At 37.3% G+C, this 23,084-nt stretch overlaps 1 protein-coding gene across 1 annotated transcript in view; it reads left to right on the forward strand.

The window, feature by feature from the left end:
• abcc8b (ATP-binding cassette, sub-family C (CFTR/MRP), member 8b) overlaps positions 1 to 23,084 on the forward strand; it is a 105,094-nt gene that overhangs the window by 24,219 nt on the left and 57,791 nt on the right. Inside the window, exons 10-19 of the mRNA XM_073851118.1 lie at positions 6,347 to 6,478; positions 6,676 to 6,748; positions 6,842 to 6,947; positions 18,227 to 18,259; positions 18,403 to 18,435; positions 18,532 to 18,630; positions 21,545 to 21,629; positions 21,724 to 21,804; positions 21,910 to 22,047; positions 22,233 to 22,346. Of these exons, the coding sequence (XP_073707219.1) occupies positions 6,347 to 6,478; positions 6,676 to 6,748; positions 6,842 to 6,947; positions 18,227 to 18,259; positions 18,403 to 18,435; positions 18,532 to 18,630; positions 21,545 to 21,629; positions 21,724 to 21,804; positions 21,910 to 22,047; positions 22,233 to 22,346 (894 nt within the window). The remainder of the gene's footprint in view (positions 1 to 6,346; positions 6,479 to 6,675; positions 6,749 to 6,841; positions 6,948 to 18,226; positions 18,260 to 18,402; positions 18,436 to 18,531; positions 18,631 to 21,544; positions 21,630 to 21,723; positions 21,805 to 21,909; positions 22,048 to 22,232; positions 22,347 to 23,084) is intronic.

A 23,084-nucleotide genomic window follows, 5' to 3' on the forward strand; every position in this document is an offset into this window, starting at 1 on the left:
TTTAATATTATTTTAATGATCTATAAGCATCTGTGAAATAATTATAAACAAATATATTAAAAATAAATACATATTAACTTAGTTGATGTATTTGTTTCTCATTCTAATTAAGTGAACTGAGCAGTATAGTGTCATACTTATAAGATTTTTTATTCTATCAGTGAGATTGTATATATGTATATAAATCATATAATTTTTCCTTAAAAGATTAAAAAAAGATTTTAATGCTCTTTAAGCACCTATACAAAATAATTATGTAAAAGTACACTGACAGTACAGTCTATATCAACTGATTCTATGGATTATTTTCATTCTTATACACTGAGAATGAGCTAAATAGCATTAGAGGTCAAACGATTCCTTATCTTATGAGGACCTCTAGTGTTCATCCCTGGTATTAGAGCTTTAATCTGACAAATTTATGTGACACTTTTAATGTTTTTGGGGCCTCTGAGCACGATAACATTTTGAAACTACACGTATTTCCTAAGAATTTCTTGTTCTTTATATGTAAAAAGTTTTGATGAGTTAGAATAATGCAATTTAAAGATATATGAAAATAACTCTTCGTCTTTTTTATTGTTACTTTCATAAATCACCACATCAACACCGTTCAAGATGTCCCAAAGCCGTTCACAATTTAACATCTTCAGTATCTTGGCATCATGTTGACAAAGTTTGGTGTGAACTGTCTGATTCTGCTATGAGTGATATGAATTTATTCACAGCTATATTTAAAAACACAGGAAACAAATGTTAAAGTTTGACATGTTGCCATGGCAACAGCATTTGATGTATCAAGGACCCCTTCACAGATTCTCATCGGCCGTGTTTTGATATTATTCTGATGAAGTTTGAAGCAAATTGAGTAAAATTAAGAGGTTGATTTAAAAGCGTTTTGCAAGCAACACACTTCCTGCTGCCAGTTGGTGGCGCTATAACTTTGACTCATAATAGTCACATCTCTGTGATCGGTATCATACGACGAACAAACTGCTTAAGTTTGGTCAAAATCAGATAAAGTGTGTCAAAATTATTAGACATTTCCTGTTTCTCATTTCTCGCCATAATTTGTCGCCCTGCCACGGCCAAACCGTTCGAGATACCAAAAATCCCCTGGCAATTTTGCATTCCCAATATCTTGAGATCATGCTGACCGAGTTTGGTGGCCATCGGTGGAAAGGTCTAGGAGGAGTATTTCAAATTCCACAGCTTGATTTTTCCAAAAATCCATATTTAAATAAAAATAGCTGACTTCCTGTTGGTCGTAGCTAATGGGTGTAAATTAGAAAGTTGTCCGGCTTGACGAGTCCAATATATGTACCGAGATTGGTGACTGTAGGACAAAGTAACCCCCCAACTTTTGTCAAAAGGTGGCGCTATGGAGCGCCTGCTCCACGCCCATTTATGGGCTTTTATCAGTGTTTAACTGTCATTAATACAGATGTGTGTGTTGAGTTTCATGAAATTCTAAGCATTTTAAGTGGCTCAAAAACACAAAAAACTAAAGTTAAAGTTTGACACGTTGCCATGGCAACATGATAAAAGTTATGGATAACGCCCTTCACAGATTCTTATCGGTCGTGTTTTGACATTATTGGGATGAAGTTTGAAGCAAATTGAGTAAAATTAAGAGGCTGAGTTTAAAGCGTTTCAAAAACGTCACGCTTTCTGCTGCCAGTTGGTGGCGCTATAACTTTGACTCATAATAGTCACATCTCTGTGATCGGCATCAGACGATGAACAAACTGCTGAAGTTTGGTCAAAATCAGACAAAGTATGTCAAAGTTATTAGGCACTTCCTGTTTCTCATTTCTCGCCATAAATTTGTCGCCCCGTCACGGTCAAACCGTTCGAGATATCAAAAATCCCCTGGCAATTTTGCGTCCCCAATGTCTTGAGATCATGCTGACCGAGTTTGGTGGCCATCGGTGGAAAGGCCTAGTAGGAGTATTTCAAATTCCATTGCATGCACTTTTTAGACATCCCTGAATAGCCGACTTCCTGTTTGGCGAAGCACGGACTATGAGTGTGAAATTTGTTCGGCCCGATGAGGTCTATATGTGTATGAATTATGGTGACTGTAGGTCAACCGTTGTGCGCTCCAGAGCCCTTCAAAAGTCGCAATTTTTAACGCTGTGCCATGCCCCCCCCAGGTGACCCCCCCATGTCAAAGTCTGTCCGGCCCTGATGGCCGCAGGTTCCAATGTGTGTGCAAAGTTTCAAGAGTTTTCGTGTATGTTAAGGCCCCCGAAATCCCCCAAAACATTGAAAAAAAAAAAATAATAATAATAATAATAATATTAAAGCTGCAAGCAGCGATGACCGGGCCCTCGCCGTCTGTGCAGTCGCCATCCCGATAGCATCAGGAAAACGGTGCCCAGTTGGCACATGCATTCACAGTAACCCTTTGGACTAACCCTAACTGTCTCTCCTCCTCTCTGACTCTTTCTCTTACCACCCATCCCCCCTCCTTACACTCAGCCACTTACCACACAAACACACATATAGAGTGCAGAGCAGAGTGAGATCAGATATGTTTTTTAATTTTCTTTCATTCGTGGAGTTTTGTAAAATTATGAAATGAACTGTGTTTAATCAGAATGAATAGTTATTTGTATGAAAAAAGATTCAAAGAGTTAGGATGCTGCACTTTAAATATATAATAAATCATTGAAAATTGAAAATGGAAAATGAAATTCTAAGCACACTATCTGCCTTAAAAACACAGGAAACAAATATTTGAATGTATTTTTTATTTTTATTTATTTGCCATGGCAACAGCATTTGATGCATCAGGGACACCTTTACAGACTCTCGTCGGCCGTGTTTTTACATTATTCTGATGAAGTTTGAAGAAAATCTAGTACAAATATATTGTTCGTTGATCGTTCGTGTTTGTTAGTTCATTAACCATTGTTAACAAAAGAGACCCTATTTTAAATAGTTACCATGTTTTATGATCTACAACCATTTTTAAATATTATTTTAATGATCTATAAGCATCTGTGAAATAATTATAAACAAATATATTAAAAATAAATACATATTAACTTAGTTGATGTATTTGTTTCTCATTCTAATTAAGTGAACTGAGCAGTATAGTGTCATACCTATAAGATTTTTTATTCTATCAGTGAGAGTGTATATATGTATATAAATCATATAATTTTTCCTTAAAAGATTAAAAAAAGATTTTAATGCTCTTTAAGCACCTATAAAAAATAATTATGTAAAAGTACATTGACAGTACAGTATATATCAACTGATTCTATGGATTATTTTCATTCTTATACACTGAGAATGAGCTAAATAGCATTAGAGGTCAAACGATTCCTTATCTTATGAGGACCTCTAGTGTTCATCCCTGGTACTAGAGCTTTAATCTGACAAATTTATGTGACACTTTTAATGTTTTTGGGGCCTCTGAGCATGATAACATTTTGAAACTACACGTATTTCCTAAGAATTTCTTGTTCTTTATATGTAAAAAGTTTTGATGAGTTAGAATAATGCAATTTAAAGATATATGGAAATAACTCTTCATCTTTTTTATTGTTACTTTCATAAATCACCACATCAACACCGTTCAAGATGTCCCAAAGCCGTTCACAATTTAACATCTTCAGTATCTTGGCATCATGTTGACAAAGTTTGCTGTGAACTGTCTGATTCTGCTATGAGTGATATGAATTTATTCACAGCTATATTTAAAAACACAGGAAACAAATGTTAAAGTTTGACATGTTGCCATGGCAACAGCATTTGATGTATCAAGGACCCCTTCACAGATTCTCATCGGCCGTGTTTTGATATTATTCTGATGAAGTTTGAAGCAAATTGAGTAAAATTAAGAGGTTGATTTAAAAGCGTTTTGCAAGCAACACACTTCCTGCTGCCAGTTGGTGGCGCTATAACTTTGACTCATAATAGTCACATCTCTGTGATCGGTATCATACGACGAACAAACTGCTTAAGTTTGGTCAAAATCAGATAAAGTGTGTCAAAATTATTAGACATTTCCTGTTTCTCATTTCTCGCCATAATTTGTCGCCCTGCCAAGGCCAAACCGTTCGAGATACCAAAAATCCCCTGGCAATTTTGCATTCCCAACATCTTGAGATCATGCTGACCGAGTTTGGTGGCCATCGGTGGAAAGGTCTAGGAGGAGTATTTCAAATTCCACAGCTTGATTTTTCCAAAAATCCATATTTAAATAAAAATAGCTGACTTCCTGTTGGTCGTAGCTAATGGGTGTAAATTAGAAAGTTGTCCGGCTTGATGAGTCCAATATATGTACCGAGTTTGGTGACTGTAGGACAAAGTAACCCCCCAACTTTTGTCAAAAGGTGGCGCTATGGAGCGCCTGCTCCACGCCCATTTATGGGCTTTTATCAGTGTTTAACTGTCATTAATACAGATGTGTGTGTTGAGTTTCATGAAATTCTAAGCATTTTAAGTGGCTCAAAAACACAAAAAACTAAAGTTAAAGTTTGACACGTTGCCATGGCAACATGATAAAAGTTATGGATAACACCCTTCACAGATTCTTATCGGTCGTGTTTTGACATTATTGTGATGAAGTTTGAAGCAAATTGAGTAAAATTAAGAGGCTGAGTTTAAAGCGTTTAAAAAACGTCACGCTTTCTGCTGCCAGTTGGTGGCGCTATAACTTTGACTCATAATAGTCACATCTCTGTGATCGGCATCAGACGATGAACAAACTGCTGAAGTTTGGTCAAAATCAGACAATGTATGTCAAAGTTATTAGGCACTTCCTGTTTCTCATTTCTCGCCATAAATTTGTCGCCCCGTCACGGTCAAACCATTCGAGATATCAAAAATCCCCTGGCAATTTTGCGTCCCCAATGTCTTGAGATCATGCTGACCGAGTTTGGTGGCCATCGGTGGAAAGGCCTAGTAGGAGTATTTCAAATTCCATTGCATGCACTTTTTAGACATCCCTGAATAGCCGACTTCCTGTTTGGCGAAGCACGGACTATGAGTGTGAAATTTGTTCGGCCCGATGAGGTCTATATGTGTATGAATTTTGGTGACTGTAGGTCAACCGTTGTGCGCTCCAGAGCCCTTCAAATGTCGCAATTTTTAACGCTGTGCCATGCCCCCCCCCAGGTGACCCCCCCATGTCAAAGTCTGTCCGGCCCTGATGGCCGCAGGTTCCAATGTGTGTGCAAAGTTTCAAGAGTTTTCGTGTATGTTAAGGCCCCCGAAATCCCCCAAAACATTGAAAAAAAAAAAATAATAATAATAATAATCCTTAGAAAAACAATAGGGCCTTCGCCCTTTTGGGCTCGGGCCCTAAATAATAATAATCCTTAGAAAAACAATAGGGCCTTCGCCCTTTTGGGCTCGGGCCCTAATAATAAACGGAGCAATTCCAATAGGGTCCTCGCACTGTAGTGCTCGGGCCCTAATAATAATTATTGTTAATAAAAATAAAAATAAAAATAATAATAATAATAATAATAATACGTTTTTATTTACTAATTTTTTACGTTTTGATTTAATAATGTAATTCTATAAAATTGCTATAATAACAATAATAATAATTATTATTATTTAATATATATTAATAATAACAATGTAATTAGTATATAATATAATATAATATAGTATATCTTAATAACAAAATAAAAGATAATAATAACAACAACAATAATTATTATTGTTGTTAATAATAATAATAATTATTATTATTATTATTATTATTATTATTATTATTATTATTATTATATACTGTTTTTGTTGCATACATATTTAATATTTTTAAATTGTAATTTTCTTATTTTGTTTTTCATTATTAGTTTTTACCTTTTCATTTAATAATAATGTAATTCATTAAAATGTATATAATAATATTAATAATAATAATAATTATTATTATTATTAATATTATTATATACTCTTTGTTGTATAATTTTTTTTTTCATTTTTATATTATAAATTTCTTGTCTTGTTTTTTACTCATTTAAAATGTAATTCCTCAAAATTTCTATAATAATAATAATAATAATAATAATAATTATTATTATTATTATTATTATTATTATTATTATTATTATTATATACTCTTTTTGTTGGATACTTTTTATTATACATTTCTTATCTTGATTTTATTTACTATTTTTTATATTTTCATTTAATCATGTAATTCTATATTAAAATGTATATAATTAAAATTGCTATATTAATATATACTATCGTAGTTGTATACATTTTTTTTATTTTTATATTATCAATTTATTATCTTGTTTTTATTTACTATTTGTTATTATATTGTTGTTTTTATTATTATTATTATTATGATTTCACTCTCCCCTCTCAGTATGCTTTACAGCTCCAGGCTAAACTAGTGAATCGTAAGAATAAAGCCAAACAGGATGTCAACAGGAACTTTGAGCAGCAGGACCAGGAACTGACAGCATTATGTGCTCAGGACCAGGATGTGTGTATAAAGGTTTGATTTATATTATCCATGTTTTAATTAAATAATGAATGTTAGGAGTAATACATGTCTATAACATTGATAGATTCTCTGACAGATACTGCTGCTGCTGATGATGTGACAATTTGATAGTAGCACATTTCAGGGAATCAAACTATGAATTACTTCCTGATCATTCGCTTCATCAAGAACATTTCTGTGGTTTGTAGATTGTAAACGGCTACTTCACATGGACACAGGGATGCCCGACTCTGACCAATATCGACATAAGGGTACCTTTCGGTAAGGTGTTGTCTTACTGTTGCTGGAGTGTTGTACTTCAATATGTAATAGAAAGACAAACTGTATTTTCTCTGACCCCACATGATCTGTTAGGTCAGCTGACGATGATCGTAGGTCAGGTGGGATGTGGGAAGTCCTCTCTTTTACTGGCTGCACTAGGAGAGATGCAGAAGATTTCTGGAAACATCACATGGAACAGGTAAAAATCAACGAAGCACAAGACATTAATGCCATATTATAAGATTATGAGAGGCTGCGGAGGGAATGCGAAAATCTGAATGAGTGGATGCGCGCCACCATCTTATATACCCGTATGTACGGGGGAGAGGCTTTATTTTTATTAATGTAGTCATGAAGGTAAAGAGCATTAGTACAACATATTGATAGCCTTCACAGCTTCTCTATAGCAGAGTTATTATCGTTAACTAAAATGTCTAAGTTACGTACGTAACCCTCGTTCCCTGAAGGAGGGAACGGAGACATTACATATGGGAACTCGCTTGAGTGAGTCACCTCTGAGCTTTAAATCACCTCTGAGCTTTATGGAACAGGACAATGAACATTGGCAAGTGGAATTTGCATGCAACGCCACTCCCCCGTACATATGGGTATTAGGGATGGGGCCGATCCGATCCAGTATCGGTATCGGGTTCCGATACCAGCTTAATTAATGGATCGGAAATTTCCGATCCAACCTGGAGAAATTTCCGATCCAGAGTTATGTCTACGTACAGTGCTGTCTGCTGAAATGACTTCACAAGTGATCCCGGGCTAGGTGACGTGTCTGTGCTCCAATGAGACACTGAGAAAGATGACATGCCTCCTTTCAGGAAATCTTCAGTTTGCAGGTAGCAGTTTAGCATTGAGCGTCATACAACATGTCCGCTGTGTGGAAATACTTTACGGTCGGAAACGCCGCAAAGACAGCAACGTGCAATGTTTGCAAAGCCGTTGTTCCGAGAGGTGGAACCTCGTGGATTTATTTAGTAGATTAACTGTTAAAATAGGCCTATTATCCATCATAGAGTAAAAGTTTATAATTTGTACATTTCGCGCGTGTTATTTTCTGTTTTTACCGCTGCCGCACACACCTGAAGCGAGCACGCGCACAGAGAGAGAGAGAGAGAGAGAGAGAGAGAGAGAGATAGAGAGAGAGTTTTTGAGTTTTAAACACACTTTATTAAACAAAAACACTACATGACATTACCTTAAATCACATATAAAAAACAACTCATTATTAAGTATAGAATACATACCAACATCACAACACCATTCAAACTCAAAAACATTGATTGCATTCATCATCTTGTAATAATTAAAATCAACGAGAATTCTTGATTTAAACATATTCTTAAAAACTGATACAATATGTTGCCCATTTCTCTGTTCTATTTCATTTCTTCTGGAAATATAAATTGCTAGTTTGGCCTGACCAACAATAAAATTCATTAATTGACATTTATATTTCTGTAGTCTACTATACTTAAAACCAAATATAAAACATTGTTTCGTAAAAGAAATCCCTAATAAAGAGAATAAAAATTCTAAGAGATCAAAGAGTGGAGAAAGTCTGCCACAATTCAAAAAACAATGAAATATTGTTTCTCTCTCTGAACAGAAAGGACAAATATCATTTACAGTGGGATTCAGTTTCGTCACAAAGGCATTTACAGCGATTGCACCATGCAGTATTCTCCACTGGAGATCACCTGCTCTTTTAGTCAAAGGTGGTTTGTAGAGTACTCTCCACTCTGGTTTTATTTCCTCTACCACTCCTAGTTTGTCTCTCCATACTGTGTCAATTCTGTCTTTTAATGTATGTTTATTTATTACTTTCACAACACATTTGTATAAGATCTTTCCTTTAACTGTACACCAATCAACATTTTCATTTGTATTCAAACACAACAGAGGACTATTATGTGAAGATTCTTCAAGATCAGGTGTACCTCTGATGTCTGGGAAGAGATCATTAGCATCAGGGACAATATCACCCATACTGTAACTCTCAAGTAGAGCTTTTTCCTTGAAGTTTAAAACCCCATCCAGTTTGTTCAGAAAACTACTAACAACTCTCACTGATCTTATGCCCAGATGTATAGCAACAGTTCCTGCATCTTTTAGTCCAGGTCCGGCTTTTTCAACAATGTCTTTCAATTGCATAAGTTTCTTTGACACAAGCAAGTTTTTTAGCCCTGGAAGGTCAACTCCTGACACATCAAGGCGACTTCCAAACACCACCGGCTCCTCAAGCAACCAAAAAAGAGATGTGGCTGACTCTGTCCATTTATGTTTAAAAAGTCTCCACACTTTAAAAAGACTTTTATAAAATGAAGGTAGTCTAGACAAATCCAGGAGAGTATAGTCCATCAGAAACAGTGCAGCATGAAGTCCCATTCCGTTCACCCCAGATAAAATGGTTTGTGCTAATGGTCTCCATACTAGCTTTTGGGGACCCATCAGCAGTCGCTGAATGAATTGTAACCTAAAAGTCGCTCCTCTGCTGACCAGATTCACCAAACCTTGACCTCCTTCATCCTTTGGCAGGAAAAGCACACTTTGAGGAGTCCAGTGCAAATTGTCCCAGAAAAAATTGACCATTTCTGCTTGAAGTTTTGGTAACAGTCCCAGAGGCGGATCGACACAAGCAAGTTTATGCCATAAAGAGGAACCCACCAAATTGTTGATTATGAGCGTACGACCTCGATAAGACAGTTTGGGAAGTAGCCAATTCCATTTCTGCAAACGTCCTTTGATTTTTTCTAACATACAATCCCAATTTTTTGTACCAAAGTCATCATTCCCTAGAAAAATGCCAAGATATTTAAACCCGTCTTTCTTCCAAATTAAACCTCCAGGCAAACTGGGAGGACTCCTATCCCAATCGCCCATTAAAAGGGCCTCACTTTTTCCCCAGTTAACTTTTGCAGAAGAAATTTTTTTAAAACTGTCAACAATAATCTTCAATTTTTCAATATCATCAGCACCAGATACAAAAACGACTACATCGTCTGCATAGGCAGAAAGGTGCAACGTGACATTACAGTATGGTATAGTAAAACCACACAATTCATTTCTTAATTTATGAAGCAGAGGTTCAATAGCCAGGGAATATAACATGCCTGACATGGCACATCCCTGTCTCACTCCCCTCTGAATCCTAAACGGAGCACTCAAACCACCATTGACTTTGAGAACACTCTCAATGTCACAATACATGGCCTCAATCATATTTATAAAAGTTGGACTAAAACCAAAAGCTTCTAAAACCTCTCTCAAATATGCATGTTCTACACGGTCAAAGGCTTTTTCTTGGTCTAACGAAATTAGACCGCCATTTACACCAAATAGCCTTGCAACCTCCAAAACATCTCTGACCAATGAGATGTTATCTAAGATTGACCTATTGGGTATGCAATAATTCTGATCGGAATGTATTACTTGACTCAGAACTTGACTTAACCTTGTAGCTAGAGCCTTTGATAATATTTTGTAGTCTGCACATAAAAGAGATATCGGTCTCCAATTGCTTATGTTTTGGAGATCTCCCTTCTTGGGCAAAAGGGTAATAACAGCTCTTCTACAGCTTAACGGTAACAATCCTCTATTCAAACTATCATTAAAAACTAAAAAGAAATCTTCTCCAATCACTGGCCATAAAATTTTATAAAAATCAACAGGAATCCCGTCAATACCAGGAGTCTTTCCATTTTCCATTCTCATCATAGCGGTATATAATTCATTTTGTGACAAAGTTTGTTCCAGCATACTATTAGACTCTTCATCAATCTTTGGGAGATCATTAAGAAAAGTAAAATCATTATCTTCTCTTTGAGGCAATTCACATTTATATAAGTTTGAATAGAATCCAACAGCATGTTTGCGTATCTCACTAGGCTCAGTAAGCTCTTTCCCTGTGTCCGAGCGTAATGAATGAATGATACGACTTTGGCCATTTTTTCTTTCTAAATTGAAAAAAAAATTAGATGGTGCATCCATTTGTGAGATGCTTTGAAAACGTGAACGTGTTAACGCCCCTTGAGCTTTGATACCCAACAAATCTGCAAGCATTTCCTTTTTGGATTTACTGCTTTCAAAACAAACACCATCACTTGTAGAAGCTGTTATATTTAAAAGTTCTATAATTTCATTTTCTAAAATCTTCATTGACTGGGCCATATCTTTAGTGACATTAAGAGTGTACTCTTGACATAATTGTTTAATGTGAACCTTTCCACAATCCCACCATTGTTGTAAGGAAATATAAAACTCTTTTTGTTTCTTGAAATTTTCCCAAAACAAATAAAATATTTCAATAAACTTTTTATCATTTAAAAGGGATGTATTAAAATGCCAGTAAGCACTCTTTAAATGACCAGAATTAATAAAAATATTACAAATAACAGAACAGTGATCGGAAAAACCTACAGGAATTATTTTACATTCTCTGGCAAGATTTACTTGATGATTAGACACATAAAACCTATCTAGTCTTGCCATAGAAATAATCTTATCTCTACTATGTGCCCAAGTATATTGCCTATTCTTGTGATGCACATTCCTCCAAACATCACATAAGTCAAATGTTTTTAACAATTGCACAAGCGCTTTTTGTGAGGCGATATGTGGCTCTAAATGATTTCTGTCTAATTTATCATTTTCAGTACAGTTAAAATCTCCACCGAGAACAAACAGTTCTTCTGAGTTTAGGTCTTTCATAACAACACTGATTGTATCAAAAAAAGCAATTCTTTCAGCCCCTTTCGTGGGGGCATAAATATTTAAAAAAGTCATTGTAGTGTTTTCAAAAATAGCTTTAACTTTTAAAAAGCGGCCTTTAACTATTTCTTCTATTTCACAAGAAATTGGCAGGGATTTCTTTGAAAACAGAATAGCTACTCCTCCACTATTGGAAGACATATGACTCAAAGTCTCAAACAAATTTCTCCATCCCATTCTTTTTTCCAGTCTACCTCATTATTCAAGTCACTATGTGATTCCTGAACAAAAGTGACATCAATATGTTTTTGTTTAATGAATTCAAACAAACACATTCTCTTCTGACCGTCTCTGGCACCATTTAAATTGAGAGTTCCAATTTTAAAATCTCTCATAAAAAATGATGTTTTAAAAAGACATAGATAATTAAAGGAAACAGTCAGCAAGGCAAAGACTTCTACCAGTAAGAAGAAATTACACCATATCTTGTTTTTCATCAATAAGATTTTGCTTTCTAAGTTTACTCACAATTTTCCTAAGACGGAAAACTTCTTTGTCTGCAAAAGCACCTTCTTTCATTAGAATTTTTGCATCATTAATGAAAGTTGAGCGATCAGGGAAGTAATCTTCAACCTGAACCCCAGGTAAACCTTTAGTTTCTTTCAAAAATTTGCTAATGTCCTCAACTTTATAAACTGTGGTCTGATTATCATTCTCATTTTGCGATGAAAGATAAGAACAATTAGAATCTGAAGAATCACTGTCATTCTCTGGGACTAAACTTTCAGTCTCATTTGTGTCTTTCTTGGTTTGTTTAAAGATTTTGGTCTGTTGGACTTTTTTCCTTTTATTTGGAACTTTGAAGATTGACTCCGTTTCCACCTCCAATTCTCCAACAACACCCTCACTGACCTGTTTACCAGTAGTTGTCGTTTTATCTGTGTTAATGTCACTGCTCAAATTAACAGTGTCAAAGATCATAAGATCAGAAACAGAGAAACGACCTGCAGTAACCTCAGCCATAGTGGGTTTATTCCCAACTGACCCACCAGAACCTGACGCAACAGCAGCCACAACATCTTCTGTAACAGACACAACTTCAGAAGGGTTACTCTGAGTGTTAGTCTGTACAGTAGCATTTTCATCTATTTTTTCAGGACAATCACGTATCAGATGATTAATTTTTCCACAGCCAAAGCATTTCATTGTACTTTCAGATGTTGCATAAACTGTATAGTTAAAGTCTTCAACTTTAACATTAAAGGACAGGTTCAGCTCTTCAGCATTGTTTTTCAAGATCATATAGACCTGTCTCCGAAATGACACTACATGTTTCAACAAGGGTGACTTACAACTAAAAGCAATTTTCCTAATGGGAGAAACAATCTTACCAAAGGAAGACAATTCTTTAACAATACTTGCATCAGAAACAAAAGGAGGAACATTCGACACAACAATCTTTCTAGAAGGGCTACTTAGTGGCAGAACATGCGTAAATGCATCATTAATCACGACTCCCGTTTGAACAAGCTCATTAGCTTTTTCGATCGCGTTTAAAAATAAAACAACCGCGTTGTTCATTTTAGATGCAGAAACAATAGCGTTGTACCCAACTACATCGCCAACCGCTAAGCACATTCCTCCACACTGAATTTACACAAAATCTTAATCCCATGACGCCGAGTTAGACCATCACTACTCGCAACACCTGAAGCAGCCATGCTTCCCGGCAACAAAAACGCCGGGAGCAGACTTCCACAACTTTCTCTAAAAGAAACTACTCCTCATACACAAAATAACACACACAAAAAAAACATAAACAAACAAATAAACAAACAAACACAAAAAAGTTAGAAAACACACTCAGGTGTCACTCACCACACACTCTCCACACTCGCTCAGCAAACGCCCGCACATGCGCACTCACAGAGAGAGAGAGAGAGAGAGAGAGAGAGAGAGAGAGACATGATTCAAACTGCGCGATTCACAGACTGATTCCTCTTTAACGTCTCTTGAACAGAAACATTCATACAAAGTTATGTTTAAATATCCGTTGTTTTATTCTGGTAAACACCGTCGGTTATGTCTTCAGTGAACCGAAACAGCTGAGAAGGAGATGCGTGCCAGTATTAGGTACGTGCATTAGGCCTTAAAGAGACAGCATCCTATAAATACCTGCAGTGAGAAGCACTAGTTATTTATCAATGAATTATTAAATTTCTGCACCTGAATACTAGTATTATTGATTTTATTAGTAACTTTATGTTGTATTCATCTACACTTGTCATTTGTTTAATTGTTCTTGTTTTGTTACTGACTATATTAGTTCAGCTAGTTTTTGCTGTGGATTAGAAGTACTTAAAGTAAGCATTCAGTAATTAATAAACAACAAACTTTTTTTGTTTTGTTTGTTTTTTGCTGATCCGAAAAGTGATCCGATCCGTGACTCAAAATCTGTGATATGATCCGAACCGTGAGTTTTGTGATCCGTTGCACCACTAAGATGTTTACAGTACACTTATTGCACTTTTATTCAAAATGTTTAACATTTGAAAACCTTATTTTGTTGCTGCTACACAAGCAAGAATTTACTGAATTTATGTTGATCAGATGCACATTGTTCTATTTATAGTGTGAATATTTATTTTTTATTTCAAATATTTGATATTTGAAAACCTTTTTGTAGAATCTCGTGAAGGTGTTAGGTGTTGCCCAGCCCGCAGCTCTACAGATGTCTACTAGCGAGGCACCTTGCGACAACGCATAGGAGGAGGCAACACTACGAGTGGAGTGAGCTCGAACTCCTAGGGGGCACGGCTCCCCCTGGCCCTCATACGCCAGGGAGATGGCATCTGGGAGATGGCATCTACAGTACCACCCAATGGGCCAAGATCCCAAGAGGGTACGAGGTGCAGTCTAGAGGGATTAACCCTTCTCGCACCTCTAAAGAACCTCACGACCAGTTGGTGCTTCCCGATGGATGCTCTATCTACGCATCGTGATATGCTGAAATGGCAGCAACGTACACTTTGAGAGTTGAAGGGGACAGCCTTCGCTCCAACTTCTCCTGCAGGAAGGAAAGCACCACTGCAATCGGGAATCTCTGTGGGTCCTCACCACGGGAGGCACACCAGTCAATGAAGAGACCCCACCTCAGTGCGTAGGCCTGCCTCGTAGAGGGAGCTCTAGACTGAGTGATAGTTTCTATCACAGCCTGTGGAAGGCCAGAAAGGTCTACCGTGTCCCGTCCAGAAGCCACATGTGTAGGTTCCATAGGTCGGGACGCGGTTGCCAAATTGTGCCCATCCCCTGAAAAAGAAGGTCCTTTCTCAAGGGGATTTTCCAGGGAGGGGCTACCGTGAGGAGCATGAGGTCAGCAAACCAGGTCCGGGTGGGCCAATAGGGTGCAACCAGCAGGACCTGCCCCCAGTCCTCCCTGAGGCTCACTGGGGGAAAGGCGTACTTGGGCCCCGGAGGCCAGCTGTGTGCCCTGCTGATGGGAGCCTCGTGAAGGGAGTAAAATAGCTGGCAATGGGAGGATTCCGGGGAGGCAAACAGATCTATCTGGGCCCCGCCGAATCGACTCCAAATCAGCTGGACAGTCTAGGGGTGGAGTCGCCATACTCCAGGATGGGTGGGCTGCTGTGAGAGCTGGTCTGCTGCACGGTTGAGCTCTCCTGGTATGTGAACGGTGCACAGCGATTTCAGCCGCGTCTGACTCCACAGGAGCAGATGGCTGGCGAGTTGCGACATACAACGGGAGCGTAGACCACCCTGACGGTTGATGTATGCTACGGTCGCAGTGTTGTCCGTACGGACAAGCACATGCTTGTGGCGGAGCATCGGAAGAAAACGACACAGCGGCAGAAGCACAGCTAGCAACTCCAGGCAGTTGATGTGCCAAAGCAGACGAGGTCCTGTCCAGGAGCCCGAGGCTGCTTGCCCATTGCATACAGCACCCCAACCCGTGGTGGAGGCATCCGTGTGGACCACAACATGCCTGGACACCTGACCTAAGGGGACTTCGGCCCGTAGGAAGACAGGGTCTAACCACGGGCTGAATAGGCAGCGACACTGCGGGGAAACGCCAATCCAGAGTGTGCCACGGTGCCATGCCCATCTCTGGACTCGATCGTGTAGCCAGCGCTGAAGCGGTCTCATATGAAGCAGGCCGAGCGGTGTTACTGCGGCTGCGGCTGCCATATGTCCCAGGAGCCTCTGAAAAGTTTTGAGAGGGACCGCTGTCTTGTGCCTGAATAGTTTCAGACAATTGAGCACTGACTGAGCACGCTCTTTGGTGAGGCGGGCTGTCATGCTGACCGAGTCCAGCTCCATGCCGAGAAAAGAGATCCTCTGCACTGGGCAGAGTTTGCACTTCTCTCGGTTGACCTGAAGGCCCAGATGGCTGAGGTGCCGAAGCACCAGGTCCCTGTGCTGGCATAACAAATCTCGCGAGTGAGCTGTGATAAGCCACTGAGAATGCGGACGCCCTTCCTGCCACAGGGGGGTCAGGGCGCCCTCCGCGACCTCCGTGAAGACGCGGGGGGACAGGGACAGGCCAAATGGGAGCACCTTGTACTGATACGCTCGACCCTCGAAAGCAAACCGTAGGAAGGGTCTGTGTCGAGGTAGAATCGAGACATGAAATTACACGCCCTTCAGGTCGATGGCGCAATCGCATGCTTAACCTGAGGGACCTCCGCGTAACCCTTGACCGCCCCGCCATGGAGGGTAGTGAGGGATGAGGAACCGGGGCGCGAATGAGCCGAGTAGGGGGCCCGCCACGCCCGAATCAGCTAGTCATGGACCTCCTCGGAAGAATGGCACCGGGGCGAGCACGGCAGTGCCGCAGACCCTGTCCCCAGGAACCAATCATCCAGCCTGGAAAGATCGGGCGAAGGCGCCTTAGGTACCTCCAGCCCAATCCCCCTGGCGGCCCGGAGAAGCATAGCTGACAGTTCGGCGTCCGCCTCGGACGGGGCAGCGACCGCGGAGGGGCGCTGTCCAGCCAAAATGTCCGCCCCATCTGCCGACTGTTCGTAGGGTTTTGCCCAGCGGAACGTCTGCACTGTCACCTGGAGGTCCCACAAGCACCTCGCCGTAGCAGCCGTAAAGCCTTTACAGTTCGACAAACTACCGCGGGAAGACGACGAAGGGAGCCGTCTCGCGAACAAGAGTAGCCAACGTAGCCATGGACATGCGCTCGCAATGAGCGCATGAACCATCCACGATCACCGCTTCAGCGTGCTCTAAGCCCAGGCATGTGAGACTTTGATCGTGACCGTCAACAGAGGTAAGGAAACTACCGCACCCAGAAACGCACGGTCGGAAAGACATACCGGAAAATGTCTCTCAACGACCGTGATAGAAATTGCTCTTTTACAATTTGCTCTTTTAGATCCTGGTTCACCCAGGGAGGATGCAGCACAATCTGTGCGATCAAAACTCGCTGGAGTGCGAGAAGCCAGCATGTCTTTCTCTGAAGCAGCCGGCTCGCAGGATCTGTAATCACAGCGAAGATGTTCAAAGTGCTGGATTGGAGAGAGCGTAACTCTGTAGGAGTTTTTTGTGAATGGGGCGTTTTTCTTGAATGAAATGCTGTAATAAGCTCGTAGCTTGGTGAGGCTCCGAAGCGAAAATCGGAATGAGTGGATGCGCGCCGCCATCTTATATACCCGTATGTACGGGGGAGTGGCGTTGCAAATTCCACTCGCCAATGTTCATTAGCTTTTTCTATAAAGCTCAGAGGTGATTGGTCACTCAAGCGAGTTCCCATATGTAACGTCGTATTGAAACGACTGAAGGGGAACTATGGTATTAAAACATTTTTGTTAATAGAAATCAAGCTCAAATTAAATGAAATAAATTATATATATATATATATATATATATATATATATATATATATATATATATATATATATAAACAAACAATCAAGCAAATTGAAAAATATTGCAACTAGCTGGAAAATGTGTAGCTAAGTACTACCATTACTACGGTGCCTTGCGAAAGTATTCATACCCCTTCTTTTTTTCACATTTTGCTATGTTGCTGCCTTATGTTAAACTGCTTTAAATTATTATTTTTAATCACATCAATCTACACTCTATGCACCATAATGAGCTAAATTTCAACTGTCTGAGACGAGGGTATGAATACTTATGCAATAGAATAATTAAGTTAAAGTTTTTTTTATATAAATTTGCAAAGAAACCTGTTTTTTGCTTTGCCATTATGGTGTATGGAGTGTAGATTGATGTGGAAAAAAGTCATTGAAAGCAGCAACATAACAAATTGTCAAAAAAATAAGGGGTATGAATACTTTTGCAAGTCACTGTAAATACAATTACAAGTAAAACTGAAATATAAATAAATAAAACTAAAAATAGTAATATTTAAAAAAAAAAAAGTCAAAAGTGCATAACTAAAAATTAAATATATTTTAAACTAAATATATAGGAAATAAAAGCTAATTAATTTTCTTTTTTCCTCCAATAATAACTGTAATAGTATTTAAATAATACTAAAATAACATATTCACAGCTGGAAGACTGTATTGACCAATCAACATCTGTGCATGTCATACTTAATTTTTATTCCACTTTGTAATAAACACAAATGTAAGTTTTTTTAATTTTTTTGTTTGTTTTTATTCTCTCTCATCTTTTTAACTCTTTTTACATTTAAGTTTTGTAGTTTTAAATACTTGACTGGAATGTAATTAGATCTTATACTAATACTGCTTAATTGTCTCATAGTTTACCCAAGAGTGATCCAGAAGAAAACGTGAGGTATATAATACACACACACACACACACACACACACACACACACACACACACACACACACACACACACACACACACACATTCTATATAAGTTTGTATGCATTTATTTACTTATTCAATAATTATTTATCTCTTCTGTCTTGCAGAACACAGTATTTGAGTGGAAGACAGTCGCTCAAGTAATTAAATTATTATTTTAATTGCATTCAGTCCTGCTCCTCCATTTTATACTTTACAATCTACAAATAAACCTCAAACTGTGTTTCTGTTTTTAGGAACAGAGGTTCAGTGGCTTACGCTTCCCAGAGGCCTTGGCTTTTAAATGCTACAGTTGAGGAGAACATCTTGTTTGACATGGCCCCCAATGAGAAGAGGTAATACAGCCCTGTGATTCCCTAATGTAAGCGCTGTCCTGGATTCCTTCGTGTTCAGTCATGTGAGAGATGTGTGCAGATGAAAATGTCCCTCACACGACTATGCACAAACACAACAGATCCAGAAGCTGTCTAGAGGCCACAGTAAAGTGGTTTTTATCAGCCTTACAAATAACCTAGCGGGAAAAAAGTGGGATCTCAATGGGATTTCCAAAAGTCAGTGTCATCAGAGGGAAACAAAAATCACAGCATGTCCGTGAGGCTTTTCTGTTATGTAAGAGTAGCTGTGCTGCCTAGTCTGCAAATCTTCTTCATTAACTGGCAGGATCAGTAGTTTAATGCTGACCGAGACATTTCTGCATTTAAAAACATGCTAGTTTATGTGGTTTGATGCAGTGTTATTTTACTATTGTTAATATACTATTTTAGTTTTTTAGTAATTTTATGTTTTTTCTTTTGTAATTGTTTTTAATGTCTATATAGTTTTTTTTAGTTTGAAATAAAATAAGTTGAAGTTGCTTTAAATTTAATCTTATTTCAGTTCATGTTTATTTCATTTCAAGCAATGAAAATGTTTTTCTTAATGGATTTTATTTTATTTTACAAAATTATCTTTTCTGATTCACTCAGTCGAATGCATACCAAGTTTTAAATTTCTATAGGTCTTTGAATTTGAATCTAGTGAAAAATCTACTTTTTTCTCATAAAGCATGTTAATGAATTTAATGAGATTTGCACAAAAATGGACATAAGGCTGTATTTTTATAATGCTTCAGTGGATTCTGATTTTGTAGTAAAATTCTGTATTTTATGATCGCTTTAGCGTATTGTTATGAATCTTATAGAACAGCTTACAGGACAGTTATGAAATTTGGCACACAGATAGAGGACAGACTCATCATTAACCACTGCAAAATTAGTGTCTCTAACTCAAACTCTCTAGCGCCACCAACAGGCCAAATTTAGCTTTTGAACCATAGGGTCTAAAAGCTAAATATTTTTTTCTTCTGATTCTTTGGCTCATGCTGTGTTAAATTCATACCAAAATTACATTTCTGAATTTAGAATTTTCTGAAAAATCTACTTTTTTGATCTCGTCCCAGACGGTTCATCTGATCAGATCATCTTTAGACAATGTTGGCAGAAAGTTATCAAAATATTTCAGATAGACAAAATCGTTCCTGTAAAGCTTGTTAACAAATTTGATGAAATTTGCACAAAAATGTAGTAGTTCCTGGTCAAAATATATTTAAAAAATAACATGTTTGTTCATCATTTCTAATCAGTTTGAACAAAAATTATAGGATTGAGTGGCATACCGAATCAAATGATACCCAGTCTTCCTATGTCAGTACCACAAATCGGATTTTGTAGTAAAATGCTGTATTTTATGAATGCTTTAGCGCAGGGGTGCCCAACCCTGTTCCTGGAGGTCTACTGTCCTACAAAGTTCAGCTCCAACCCTGAACAAATACACCTGAACCAGCTAATTCATCTCTTAAGTAGCACTTGATAATAACAGACAGCTGTGTTGGAGCAGGGCTGGAACAAAAGTCTGCAGGTAGGAAGCTCTCCAGTAACAGGGTTAAGCAGCCCTGCTTTAGCGTATTGTTATGAATATTATAGAACAGCTTGCAGGACAGTTATGAAATTTGGCACAGAGATAGAGGACAGCCAACAAATTTGCACTCATCTTTTTGCTAATAACCTTTGAACGATAGGGTCTAAAAGCAAAATTATTTTTTCTTCTGATTCTTTTGCATATGCCGAGTCAAATGCATACCAAAAATTAAATTTCTACATGTCAGGATTTTTTGGCCACCAACAGGCCAAATTTGCACTCATGTTTTTGCTAATAACTTTTGAACCGTAAGGGCATAAAAGCGAAATAATGTTTTCTTCAGATTTTTTGGCTCATGCCAAAATGTATACCAAAAATTACATTTCTACATGTCAGGATTTTTTGCAGTTTTTAATTTTCTGAAAAATTTACTTTTTTGAACTGTTTTTTGAACCAAAATTGGTTTAGATCATCTTCAGACAGACGAAACCATTCTCGTAAAGCATGTAAATGAATTTGATGAAATTCACCTAAAAAACATGAGGACATGGAGATGAGGCTATATCTTCACAACGCTTCAGTGGATTCTGACCAAATTTGGTTCATGTTATACCAAACATGACCTGAGGGCCCATGAGTAGTTTCTCAACAAATATATATATATATATATATATATATATACAGTCAAGCCTGAAATTATTCATACCTCTGGCAAATTCTGACTTTTGAAAAATCATAGGATCATAGGATTGAGTGGCATACCGAATCAAATGATACCCAGTCTTCCTATGTCAGTAATTTTGGGCGTGCACCATTTCAAATTTTGTAGTAAAATGCTGTATTTAATGAACGCTTTAGCATATTGTTATGAGTATTATAGAACAGCTTGCAGGACAGTTATGAAATTTGGCACACAGATAGAGGACAGCCTCATCATTAACCACTGCAAAATTGGAGTCTCTAACTCAAACTCTGTAGCACCACCAACAGGCCAAATTTGCACTCATGTTTTTACTAATAACCTTTGAACGGTAGGGTCTAAAATTATTTTTTCTTCTGATTCTTTTGCATATGCCGAGTCAAATGCATACCAAAAATTAAATTACTACATGTCAGGATTTTTTGCCATTTTTAATTTTCGATTTGTTCAATTATATACGTGAATGTTATATGATAAATAAAATAAACTATTTATAAATACTAGACTAATATAAAAATACTAGAATAATATATATTTTTTTTATTTTACTTTATACAGCTTTAAAATTGCAATACTAATATGTATGGCTGCATTCTGTGTCAGGTTTCACAGAGTAAAATGTTATCTTGCTGTTGTTCCTCGTCTCTCCCCAGATATAAGGAAGTGATTGAGGTTTGTCAGCTACAGCCAGATATTGACACACTACCACAGGGAGACCAGACTGTGATTGGAGAGAAGGTATTAGAGCACAAACTAAGCAAAATACATGATCTTTGTGTTTGTTCTCTCTGTCTGTAATAGTCTCAGTCACTGGTGTGTTTCTGTCCTCCAGGGCATCATTCTATCCGGCGGCCAGCGTCAGCGAATCAGTGTGGCTCGAGCTCTTTATCAGCAGACTAATGTGGTTTTCCTGGTGAGTTCAGCCCAATGTCTTTGCTTCATTCTTCACACGTTCAAAAGCCTCATTCAGTAACTGTGGTAGTATAGTAAACGTAAGCACTGTCTTTTGTGCTTTCAGGATGACCCGTTTTCAGCTCTGGACATTCACCTCAGCGATCATCTCATGCATGAAGGAATCCACAAGTTCCTCCGACAGGAGAAGAGGACCGTTGTGTTGGTCACACACAAACTGCAGTATTTACCTCATGCAGACTGGGTACGGAACTTTTAACACTGTTCATTCATGTTTATGCATTTAGCAGACATTTTCAAAGTGATTAAGAGCATTCAATACATTTTATTAGTATATGTGTTGACTAGGAACCCATTGAAGGTGATCTTCAGGAACCTCATGTCATTTGTTGGCAAACTTTGTAAAATGTGCTTTCATCAATCCCATAGATTATAGCCATGCGGGATGGGACGGTGCAGACTCAAGGGACTTTAAAGGACATCCAGTGTGCCGAACCTGAACTGTTTGAACAATGGAGAACCCTGATGAACAGACAGGACAAAGTAAAAGCTTATTTGAAATATCTTCTAAAATAAAATGAATAATGCATTAATAACTAAATATTTTCACATTGTATTTATTATTTAACTAATACAATATAATAAACATTTAATAAAATGTAATCAAATAAATATATATTTTAAACATGTATTTATTAATAAAAATGCTTCCTTGATATGATTTTCTCAAATAAAATCAATTAGTAAATATTTGTAAAACATATTTATTTGTGTATAAAATGATTCTAAAATCCTGCTAAAATTAATAAATTAATAAATAAATGCATTTTGTAAATATTTGATTATTTATAAAAATGTTTCTTCGATATGATCTGCTAAAATAAATAAATATTTTAGAAACATTTATTTATTTATTTATAATGCTTCTTTGATATGATGATTTTCTAAAATAAAATCAATTCATAAATATTTGTAAAATTTCTTTATTCCTGTATAAAATGTTCTTTGATATGATCTTCTAAAATTAATACATTAATAAATAAACATTACTTTAACATGCATTTGTCCATTTATATAAAAAAATCTTATTTGATATGATGCTCCTCTTAATAAATAAAATAAATAAATGCATTTTTAAATATTTATTTATTTATCAAAATGTTTATTTGATATGAACTTCTAAAATAAATTAAAAAATAAATTAATATTTTAGAAACATTTATTTTAAGATTTTTTTTCAATAAAATAACAAATAAATTAATTTTTAAATGTTAATTTATT

The sequence above is a fragment of the Garra rufa genome, chromosome 11, assembly GCF_049309525.1.
Source record: "Garra rufa chromosome 11, GarRuf1.0, whole genome shotgun sequence".
NCBI classification, from domain to species: domain Eukaryota; kingdom Metazoa; phylum Chordata; class Actinopteri; order Cypriniformes; family Cyprinidae; genus Garra; species Garra rufa.